Source organism: Delphinus delphis, chromosome 19 (genome assembly GCF_949987515.2).
Source record: "Delphinus delphis chromosome 19, mDelDel1.2, whole genome shotgun sequence".
NCBI classification, from domain to species: Eukaryota; Metazoa; Chordata; class Mammalia; order Artiodactyla; family Delphinidae; genus Delphinus; species Delphinus delphis.
The window spans coordinates 18,185,087-18,197,407 of NC_082701.1; the positions used below are offsets into that span (position 1 = coordinate 18,185,087).

The window sequence follows — 12,321 nt, forward strand, 5'->3', positions numbered from 1 at the left end:
AAGAAAGCAGAGGATGGGCTTCTGCGTTTTCAGGCAAGCAAGAGTGCAAAAAGAGATACCCTACGGGGAGAAGGGAGCAGGTTGAAAACATCCGGCCCTAGGAGCGCAGCGCCCTCTCGTGACCTTTCTCTCCGGAAGCGTTTGCAGCCCTCTGGCGCGAGGGCGCACGCGCGGCCGCCGGGGTCTCTCTCTGGGTCGCGCGCGAAGCGGGGACGTGAGGGGAGGTTCCGCCTCCAGGGTAGAAAGGCGCCTGCGCCGGCGGTGCTCCGGTCGGGACGCGCATATCTCGCTTCCTCCCTCCCTGACCTGTACGCGGGTGGGCGTGGGAGGAGGCGGGGAACACTGGAGGGGAGCGAGGGGGCGGGTGTCGCGGGAGGGAAGGAGCGAACCGGAGAGCGTCGTCCTGAGAGGAGTGAAGGCGGCAAAATGGCGGACCGCTTCTCCCGCTTCAACGAGGACCGAGACTTTCAGGTAAACACGGGCGTCGCCGAGGTCCGGGGAAGGCGCTGGCCGAGCCGGAACCTCCTCATCCCTCGGTCCCAGCTCGCTTTCTCTCCGGGGTCTGCTCCGGCTTCCGAAACGGCTCCCTTTTCTCCCTCCTCTGATTCCTCAAGGGGCCTCCCGGTTTGAGGCGAGGCCGCATCTCCTCTCACCCCGTATCCTCTTACCTCTTTACCTCAGGCCGCCGGGTTTACGGCCTCGGCCTGTTCGGGCTGCGGGTTTGGGAGCCCCAGCCTGGCTGCTGGGGGTGGGAGGAGGGCTGTGCTGCCCTCGGGTGTGCCCAGCGTGTTGCGGGCGCTGGGCTGTCTCCCAGGGGACACGGCGGCTTGGGTTGGGGTGGGAGGGCGGGCTTGGGGCGAGTGTTGCTGAGACCGGGGCTCCCGAACCCCTGGATTTTGCTCGCACGGCCCTTCTTGGGGTCCTTCCCCCTCTTTCCTCATTGTAACAGATAAATCCCTTTCATTGTCTATGTTTCCATATCCTCACCCGGAGAAAGAGGGCTTTAGTTATCAGACGCCTTCTTGGTTAGTCAGACATTGAGATTTCTCCGGGCGTAAATGTTGCTGTTGTCATTAGACCATTAAATGGGCTTGGAAAACAGTAAGTTACAGGATGATGGTCGATGTAAGCTTAGCCCTAAATCCTACCTCGAGAGATTTGTAAGAAGCGTCCTGATGATGGACTACAAGCAGGTGATGACTAGTACCAAAAGCTTGATTTTTCTTTCTTCAGTTGCAGACGTTGTATGGAAAAATGTCCTTGCCGTGGCAAGCATTATTGAGGAAAAAATTAAGGCCAAATTAGAACAACACGTCTTTCGGCTGTTTCGAATACCTTCCAGTTAAGCATTGTTACCGCAGCAGTTTCGGGTACTAAAAGGGATTTAGCAGACATGGGCTTAAAATACATCCTCTATCTCAAAGAAACCACTGCATTACTACCGCATATCCTGGCAACAGCAGTTTGGGTCAGGGGATGCCGAGCTCAAATTATTATCCCGCTGCAGATCTTTCTCAGAGTAACACGGGAATACACGGGATAGGTTTCGGAAGGCAGTTTGAAGGCTTTAAATTCCCCGAGATGTTTGGGTTGGTAAATAAACAGGTAAAACAGTTAAGCCAACACTGTTAACAATCTAGTGCCTAGAACGCTTATGAGAAGTTTTGCAGCAGTGAAGGATCTGGGGCTGTTGAAAAGCCTTGTGATCACGCGCCTGCTGATAGCTGCAGCACAACACAGGATCTCAAGGTGTTTAAGGCTATAATGCAGGTCCTGGGAAGTTGGAAGCCATCAGTTCGTATTAGCCATTTGAACCCTGGGAAAAGTGATTTTTTTGTTTGTTTGTTTTAGGGAGCACCATAAAACATGAGTAGGCTGCAAGATGTGTGGGATTTATTGGTAGTTTTTTAAGGAGACATGTTGGTAACAAATCCTCAAGTGCTTTTCAGAGGAGAGAATTTGAGGATCACTTAATAAAATTGAAAATAAATAATATGGACAACTAAGTTTTGAGGGGAAATGTTTGTCAACCACAGGATTTCAGCAGTCAAACAAACAGGATTTGCAGGGCCTTGAAAGATTTTGAAAACTGGGGAGCAGAGTATGAATGCCGTCACCTGAAAAAACTGAGAAAGCCTCTACTTTTTCAAGTAAGATGACTTTCTCTTTTGATGCTGTAGTTGCGTTTATATAAGATCTGCTTTTGGTTGCTTGGTAGTCCTTTGAAGATACTCCATATATTTTATGCACTGCTTTTATATTGGAATACCCAATTCCTGCTGTATTGGGTCAGCCAGGTAAATATTGGTATTTAAAATTCGGATGTCCCAGCATTATGGATAAATAGGGCATTGGTAGTGAAAAACTTTTAGACAATTACAGGATAATAAAACTTCTGTAAATTATTGTGCTAACATTAAAAAAAAAATTCATTTAAAAATACTTAAAAGTACTGTTTTCTAGATGTTTTAATAAAAGGGAAAATATAGATTGATTTTCATTAATGATGTCATTTGATTTAGTTATTGGAGAGAAGACATAATAGGATGCGCCTGCATATAGTATATCTGAAACGTTGTTCAAGGTCAGGTTATTCAAAATTAACTGTGGCCTTCTTTTAAGGCTTTAAGTGATAAATGAGGTGAAGCTAGTAAGTACACTTGAAAACAGATCCAAAGTAGGTTTCCAGACACAGTGCACAGATCCTGTTGCTTTAAACAGATCTTTTTCTAGTACTGGAAATTTTTCTGTGCACCTCCTCTGGTAAGTTCTAGATGATTATCATTTTCTTTGCCTTTAATTTGGCAAGATAATTTAGAATTTCACTCTTTGCCAGTTTACCATCAAGTGCAAATTTTGGGGAGTTTGAATACTGTCTCTTGAATTTAGTATGGAGTCAGAAGTGGCTTCACTATTAGATTTTGTGAACACTTAAAGTTTCAAAGGTGTCTTGTATAATATAGTGAGGAGCTTAACTGGTATGCCACTTGAAGCACTTATGAATATAAAGAGTAATTATTATCAGGGACATATGTTTGAAAACATTTGATAACTTCATTTTAATAAACAGGTACTATTCTATGAGCTTTATGTGTGTTATCTCATAATCTTCACAATAACTCTAGGAGGTAGGCACTATTACTCTCATTTTCAAATGAGGCAGCTCAGGCACAGATAATTAAATAACTTGGACAAGTATACGCAGCTGGTAAATGGCAGAACCTGGATTCAGACTTTGTCTTTTTGACTTTTGAACCTGTGCCCATGACCATTATCTCTACTGGCAATTATGTATTTTATATAACTGTAATCGAGTCATCAAATGTGTAGGATAAACTTATAGGTCACAAAGAATAAATGAGCTTTTAGAGAGGTGATACAATTACAGTTTTTACTCTGTTCCGTTTTGTGCAGATCTGTTTCTCGTTGGTCTCCCAAGGCTTCTAGGGAGGCTCCTGACAGTAGTAAGTTACACCTTGTTGTACAGGATATATTGTTAACTTGTTTTAGTTCAGACATTCTTTTGTGTACCCCTTTTAGGTGGTATTTTATCTTTGGAAGTCTTTGTGATTTAGGCTGATGTATTTATTTTTTTAATGTTTTAAGAGTTTTAACTACTCCTTTAAGAATCTGACCTCAATTTCTGAATGAGACATGACTTCTGCCTACGTTTACCAGATTAAGGCATACTTGTTCACAGATTGAAATGTTACACAAACTAATGGAAAATAACATAGTATAATTTACAATATAGATGTGTTCAGCACTTTGAACTACAAGTTCACTAAAGAAAGTATTATTTGTACAGTGATGTACAGCTATGAGGTGTACACACTGCTTAGCATTTAGTGGTTGCGCAGCTATTAGCGATGATGCAGCTGAATGTTAGTGAGGAAATGTTCTTCAGCTTGTGTACCTGCAGAGGACTGGTGATTTAGAGTAGCCTCTCATTTCTTCTTGTTCTGAATGTATTCTGCATTAGATTTCTAATGAAAAGGAGCTACAATAATAGATCAGTGAGTGATAATGAGAGAAACAACTATCTTAAAGGTGATAATAAAAATGTAAAAATTACCCAAGAACTTCCTATAACCTATATAGTAATCATAATGGTACACAGCAATAAGCAAGTCATGTATTACTTTTATGTAGTATGTTTGTAGGATTACTTTTTGTGTTTCATATATGATACCAGGATGTGACCTTCAGATAATTCTTAATTGAGACCATTAAGTCAGGAGGTTTACAGTTTTAAAATATTTAGGTCATAGAAATATATTAATATATTTTCTGTGTGGGTCTGTGTAATAGAGTTGGCATTCTAATGCAGGCATGCCAGAGATCACACATGGGCAAGTGTTCTAATCTCTGTTTCCTGTGTTTCCTATCATCTGAAAGATGCCACTAGCTATGAAAATCATTGTCAGCTTTGCTTGGGAGACTGAAACTTATGCAAAATCATTACTGTTTCGTTTCCCATATACATTATGATAGGTGGAAAGGATTGGAACCAAGGCTGTACAAATTTCAAAATACTGATGATGAAGTGGCATGATTATTATTAGCAGATGCAAAATTGTTGGTTAGTATATTCTCAAGGGATCAAGAGTGGCCAAAGAAAGGTCAGCATAAAGGAAAGCTCTCTGGTGGTGATTTGAAGGGTAGAGGGTATATATTTAAGGCAAAAGGCACTTAAAAACGTGGGGCATATTAAGGAATAACATCATAGAGACACTTATAATTTGCGTTGAAGGGAGGATGGGGTTGGCGAGAAGTGTGATCATAGGGCTCCATGTGATGGTACCCTTGTTTATTTGTTTTCAAAGTAGGCATGGAAGACCAAGAAGAAACAAGTAAGATCTAGACAAATATATCGTTAGGCTGAGTGCCGTCAAAATTATAGAAAAATAGGTGTCCCTGTTGTATTCCTTCCTTTTAGTCTGTATGTGTCACAGAATTCTCATTAAAGTACTGCGAAGGATTCTTTTATCACATTTTCTCAGGTCTTTAAGTTATATAACCAGAACTAAAGTTTGTGACTTAAAATTTTTTTTAACGTATATAAGTAGCTATCCTGATTGTGCTGCTTCATTGCTGAGATAATTTCCATATAAATTCAGTCTATTTGGGTACATGATAAAATGAATAAAGAACAGTCTGTTTTTTCTTGATGTGGTCAAGATTACCATTTTTGGAAAAGTTGTAGCAGAAGTTCATGAAATCTTGAATTATGGATTTGAAACCCATGTAGAGGTTTCATTTTTGTTCTTGTGATTTAATAAGTTTCTAATATTTTATTAATGAAAATGGATTCCAGCTTGAGGTAGACATCCAGTTCTTGAATTCTATTCAAATTCCTTCCTGAAACAACTTGGTACTTTATGCCTGGCATTCTCTTTTCATATTAGCATTGCCATTTAGTATTAAGTGAAAGCTGACTCATGGCAATTACCAAAGGAATTACAAATGACCACCACAAGTCCTGAAAGAAGGCATTGATTTGATATTGCAGTGAATACCAGAAGATGTTGTAATGATTTTCCAGTTATAAGAAATGAATTGTCCATTTAACTTGGAAGTCTAACCAAATGTGCTTAATGCATATTGTATTAATCAGTGCAAAAAATTAAATATGCTCAGGCTGAATATACCGTGTTGTCATTCTTACACAAAATGATATCTTTGGGATTTAACATACACTTAGTATTTTATACTAATTTAGGAATGTATGGGGGAAAAGTATAGCTAAAGTTGGTTTGGCATTGTACATAGGTTAATAGCACATAATGTTTTAGTAAGTGCTATAGAGAGTAAGAAATTAAAGTTAGGACCCAAAACCACGAGTTTCCTGTTTCTTGCCTTAATTCTTCTTCTTACTGACAATCTTAGGGTAAGATAAATCTTGTGTTTTGTGTCAGTCAAGCAACCAGAAAGTTACCTTTGTAATATTACATTTACTCTCATCTCGTGAGGTTCCAATTATTTTTTGCTATCCTTGCCACTCTTTAGCAATTACATTGATTTCGAGAGGGAATTTCAATTTATTGCTGTGTTTTATAGAACTGAAATACAAAATAGCTCTCCAGGTTTAAAGTTGTAATAGAGAAAAGTCATTGATCATGGTGTTTTTTTTTTTTTTTAAAATAAATTTATTTATATATTTTTGGCTGTGTTGGGTTTTTGTTGCTGCGCGGGGGCTTTCTCTAGTTGCGGCAAGCTGGGGCTACTCTTCGTTGCAGTGCGCGGGCTTCTCATTGTGGTGGCTTCTCTTGTTGTGGAGCAGGGACTCTAGGCGCATGGGCTTCAGCAGTTGTGGTGCACGGGCTTAGTTGCTCCGTGGCATGTGGGATCTTCCCAGACTAGGGCTTGAACCCGTGTCCCCTGCATTGGCAGGTGGATTCTTAACCACTGCGCTGCCAGGGAAGTCTAATCATGTTTCGTATCTGACATTTTAAATAATGATTGTTGGAAAAGTTAGTGTTCGTATCTCATGGTTCATGTAATAGTATTTTTCCAGAGTTGATGAGAGAAGAACAGCTTAATTTTTCACCCTCTTTATAGGCAGTACTGATAAAAAATCAAGAAATTAATTTGATACTTTAGGTCTTGACTATAGAAGAAACTAAAGCTGATGCTTGTGGATTATATGCTGTAGTGTCAATAATTTCTCTTGTTGCTATGAGTAAAATTATGGAATATTTTTAAAGAAGGGGCAAAAGTGGTTGAAAATTTAATTGGTTTAATACTACTTTAGGGTATCATCTGCACAAGAGATGCAAAGGAGTTTATTTACTTCAAGAATATTTTTTAGAATATAAGCTAATTTTAAAAATTGTTAAAACAATATTTGAATAGGGGTTGTACTAAGAATAGTATGTATGATTATGTGGCGGAGTTGGTTAAGAAGTGGTGTTTTTCAAGGAGCTATTGTTTTAGCTGGAGAGATAAGTAATAATATTAAGTTTATTACACACAAGACTAGCATGATTATCAGATGAATAGTATTATAGTCAATAAATGCAAAACCCTAAGGAAAAGAGAGAGCCCTTAAAATGGAATAATTAGGTGTGCCTTTATGAAGAAATTAGCATTTAAACTGGGTCTTGAAAGATGGGTTTGCATCCTTGCAAAGGAAAAGAATGGGAGGCATTCAGTTGGAGAAAATAGGGTAAAAGTATAGAAGTGGAACTAGCAGAATTGGTTTTTGTAGGACAATGAATAAAACATTGGGAATAGGGGAAAAGTGAAAGCTGGGGATACAAAAGTAAGTTTTATTTTAATGCTGTAGCCAGGCATGTACTGGCTATTTAAGGTGTTGTTTAAGCAGGGGAATAGACATAGGAAGATTGATTTAGATACAGTTGTGTTAGATATGCTTTACATACAGTTAAAGCTGTGATAACCAGTCTCCATTAACCAAAATTAATGTGAGTGGGGGCAAGGGAGTAGAGGGCGTATACAAGGGCTATGTGATTTTAAGCGTGGCAGAGAGATAAGTGAGGACTTTTGGGGTGGAGGGTAGAGAAAAAAGTTGGATCAATGGATTGTAGGTTCTGATGGGGTTTAAGAATTGTTGGAGTGGAGGTACTAGAGGGAATGAGCTGGAAGGACAGAAGGTTGTGGTTGGAGAGCACAGTGTTTGAAGTAGAGATTATGGAAGGGTTGAAATTATTAGTAATGACCATGAGAGTGAAATGGCTAAGGTAGAATGGAGGTCAAGATCATTATAGGAAAGGAAGTTAGGGAACTGAGGCACCAGGGTGTTGTAAAATCATCTAACCTGGATATTAGAATGGTAATATTGTGTAGTTGCATAGTCATGGTTTAATAAGTGCCCTTGTATACATTCTTGTCTAATTCTCCCAGTAACTCAGCAAGATAAGTAGTATAGGTAGTAAGTCTTTCATAGATGAAGAAACTGAAGATAAATTAAGTATTTGCCTAGTACAGAGCTGAGTTTTGAACTTTAATCTTCTGATTTCTTTTGTAGCATTCTTTCTGCTGTGGTACATAGTTTGGCCTCTTTTTGAGGAGATGAGTGTTGGTATTGTCTACATTATGCAAAGCATTGTTTCTCTTTAATACATAGCAGCATTTTCTACCAGTTAACTAACTGGTAGGAAATAGTTGGTATGCTTATCATTAAATATTTTTTTTCCCAGAACCATCTCAGCTTAATCGGTTCTTCATGACTTCTTGCTTGCCTTTTTGCTGTTTATAGGCCTACCAGAAATTCCATTCCATTTCCCAAACATTTATTGAGTGCCTGTTTGTTAGCACAGCATCATAAAAAGATAAGAAAATAAGATTTTTAAAAAATTAGTCCATTTTGTTAATTTGTTCCAGTAAAAGAGTAGATGGCAGAGAAGAGTGGTACTTCTACTGGGTACTGTCAAATTAGGGTACCAGAAACTTATCCATGACCATTATAGCATCAAAAGTTGACTGCTGTGGAATCTAATGATGCTACTGTCAGCTACTATTTTTTGAGTAGTTTTACATGCCAGGCCTCGTGCCAAGGCGTTTTGGAGATATTTATCTAATCTAAGTAACCATCCAAACCAGGTGGTGGTATCCTTCATTTTACGTAAGAGAAAACTGAGAAATTGAGGCCACACAGTAAACTCAGTTTTGAACCTTGTTTTCTCCTAAAATATGACTTTTCCTGTCTTTCCTGATTGTTTCAAGTATAAGATACAAACGCACTAACTTGGTTTCTAAGACTCTTAAGCATCTGGTGCCATTGTAACAGGTGTATTTCTTTTCTTCCCCCTCATTGTCCTGTCCTGCCATTTTGTAGTTTATGTTATTATCTGGACATGCTAGGCTCTTTCATTGTTTTTTGTTTTTGCATATGCTCTTACCTGCCTGGAATTCCTACTACTCCTTCTTTTTTTAAAAAAAAATATTTATTTATTTATTTGGTTGCACCAGGTCTTAGTTTCGGCAGGCAGGTTCCTTAGTTGCGGCATGCGTGTGGGATCTAGTTCCCTGAGCAGGGATTGAACCCAGGCCCCCTGCATTGGGAGCAGGGAGTCTTATCCACCATGCCACCAGGGAAGTCCCCTTACTACTCATTCTTCAAGACTCAGTTTGCTGTTGTCTCCGTCGTCTTCCCTAGGCAGAGTTAGTTGCTTCATTTTCTGTGCTCCCACAGCACTTTGGTCATATTTCAGTAACAACACTTTTATTAGTAATAGTAGTAGCTAACAGTACAGAGTGCTCTCTGTTAGGTACTGTGGTATGCATTATTATATTATGTAATCCCCTGGTAAGGTGGGTTTTATTTTTATCCCCATTTTACAAAAGAAAAACTTACCCACTTCACACAGCTAGTGAGTCGAAGAAGTAGGTTTCAAGTAGTTTGGACCAGTCTCAGCCTTTAACCACTGTGTTGTTTTATTTCTCCTACGGTATACTTTGTAATACTTATTATAATACTTATAATTTATCTCATCTCCCTGGACGTGGAACTCCTTGAATGCAGTCTTTCTTGTTTTATTCATTTTTCTAGTATTGAGTCAGGGTCTGGCACCTACAGGTTGCTCAGGTATTTGAATTAATGGTTAAGTAGAGGCATGTATGTAGGAAGGAAAGACTTCGTAGAGTCTAAGAAGAATGTCCAGACTTGGTGGCTCAGCTTCCTGCTGTGCTGTGGATTATCTAGGTTGACCTGTTAGTTCTGTAACATCCTAAAGCCAGTTGAAGGATATTTCAAGTGTGGAGGTTGTCTTACGGAGAGTTATAATCTCACTTTATTTTATATTGTATATAATTTCAGCAATCTTTTAGTTGTGAGTTTCCTTTTGTGTGACACATTGTACATACACATTGTTTTTCCTTGGACTAGTGCAGAATTTTTGTTAAACGTCTAAATAGATAGACATTTATCATACCAGCCAGTGGTGAAAAATAGTAAGCATTGCTATGGGTCTCAGAGGACTTCTTTTTTTTAAATTAATTAATTTATTTTTTCTATCTATTTATGTCTATCTTTGGCTGCGTTGGGTCTCCATTGCTGCGCGTGGGCTTCAGTAGTTGTGCCACGCAGGCTCAGTAGTTGTGGCGCATGGGCTTAGTTGCTCCGAGGCACGTGGGATTTTCCCGGACCAGGGCTCGAACCCGTGTCCCCTGCATTGGCAGGTGGATTCTTAACCACTGCGCCACCAGGGAAGCCCCTCAGAGGACTTCTTAACTATTGTCTCCATATCTTTTTGAATGCCTCAAAAATGGTTTACTGACTTTGCCTGCATTTCTGAAAAAGGTCGACTTCTCCTATGCGGTTTTAAAAAGTTCCTAATTTTTCAGTGTAATGAGTTTTTGGAAACCAGTCCTTTCTTGTTCTAGTCAAATTATCCAGAAAATTTGATATGTCAAACAGATGTACGTGTATTTTTAGATGAGTGTGTGATATGCTTATACCCTTGACTCAGTGTAATGTGTTTTCAAGTTCTTAGATATTTACTGAGATGATTTAGCCAGTTATCTTTCCTACCAGATTACATAGAGTTAAGTTTTATAAGTGAATTTATTCTTCTGGGTTACTGACTGGCCTCAACAGTGCCTTAAAATAATAATTCATTATTTTGTAACTCTTTAAATCTCAAAACCTATGCAGTAATACTGTAGTGTGATCATCTGGAATTTACAGCTGGGGAAACAGGCCTAAACCCAGAGAGTGGTTTGGTAATCTGCCCAAGGTTATACAGCTAGCAGACAGTAATGATTTGATTTCTGGTGTCTCTGACTTCAGAGATCTTTGGCTTTACGATAATATACTGGAAGGCACTGGAAATCAGACTATATCATTAAGAAAACAGTAGTGAAGAACTGGGGTTTTTGAGGAATTGACCACAATGGTGTTTCTGTCTACTTTCTAAATTGAAATAAATTTTAAATATACTAATAAAAAAACAATAATCCCCCAGAATGTCCTTTTTTTTTTTTTTTTTCTGGCCAAGCGGCTTGTGGGATTTTAGCTCCCCAACCAGTGATAGAATCCGAGCCCTTAGCAGCGAAAGCGTGGAGTCCTAACCGCTGGACTGCCAGAGAAGTCCCAGAATGTCCATTTCTTTTTGGGTAGGTTTTTCATCCTGAGACATTTTCTTTCTGAATTAAGGTAATACTAGAATTAGTTTATTTGGAATGAGTAGGGCAGAGGGAGACAGAGATGAATTCTCATATTTATTTGTTGACAGAGGAGGACTGTTTTTATTCATAGATGAAATACGAAGCTGTTCTGTATGGCTCTGTCTGCTAAACAAAACTATTTTTGGTCCATGGCAGGTGGAATCAGCATCATTATACGTTTTGTATTTAGAAAGTCCAGATTATAAACAAGTATGTTATTTGAGTTGTGACGTAGGACTGTGATTAATATATACACTTGGAGACATTAGACAATCTCTAAGGGGCTAATGGTAAATACAGTACAAAAGATAAATTTTGGTTGGGGAGATTTGGAGCAGAGAGACAGGAACATCTACAGTATGCAGCTAAATAGCCAGAGCCAGGTGCTAAGATAGGGTTGGCATGAGTGGTACAATAAACTGCCAAAGATAAAACTTTTAAACTTGGCTCATGCATAGTCTAGATAGGAAAAGCCAGACAGGATTTAAAATCTCAGTCTGTATAATCCTTGTGTTAATGATTGATTTGACTGTTCAGATCAGAACTTTGGATCTGCCGACTTTGACTGTGAGTAATGTTTTTCTTTTTTTTTTTTTAAGAAATGGTATTAAATTTTAATAGTCATAGGAATATGGAAGAGACTCACCTCTTTAGGGTCTTAAATATTGTGTTTTGCTATTTGAAATTATGGGCTGTTTGTTGTGATCCTTAAAGAATTGTCCCACACTTTTCTTTAGCTCTAGTTTTCCCTATTAATTACCATATAGTTAATCACTGGAAAAGGTACAGCTGTGGGATTATGTGGATTCCGAAATTAGCACTGGTTAGCAAAAAACAAGATTATTTATATGGATAAATTTAGGGCAACCCCTGTCTCTATTTATATTTAAATGATCACTACAGCTAAATTTGTAATGAGAAGTTTCCACATTTGTCCTGTGCTTGGAAGCAGAATCCTTGACCTGTGAGGAACTAGAGCTACCATGTACTTTAATGACACGCAGGTCAGTCAGTTTCTATTCATTTGTAGTTAGACCTACCACAAGTTGATACTTTTTTGAGAGAAGAAGCAGTTGAAAGAAAGTCAGCTGGGTGTATGTATACATGTGTGTGCATTTAAAAATCTTTGACACGTTTTTTGGTGTGTGCGTGTCTGATCTTTTTGAACTTACATTTCTGATCAGCATAAAT

At 38.9% G+C, this 12,321-nt stretch overlaps 1 protein-coding gene across 1 annotated transcript in view; it reads left to right on the top strand.

Annotated features, from left to right (window-relative positions):
* The first annotated feature begins 375 nt into the window (after window positions 1-375).
* The window catches only part of GPATCH8 (G-patch domain containing 8), a 98,292-nt gene continuing 86,346 nt past the window's right edge, over window positions 376-12,321 (top strand). Inside the window, exon 1 of the mRNA XM_059996296.1 lies at window positions 376-471. Coding sequence (XP_059852279.1) covers window positions 427-471 — 45 coding nt within the window. The 5' untranslated portion in view covers window positions 376-426. The remainder of the gene's footprint in view (window positions 472-12,321) is intronic.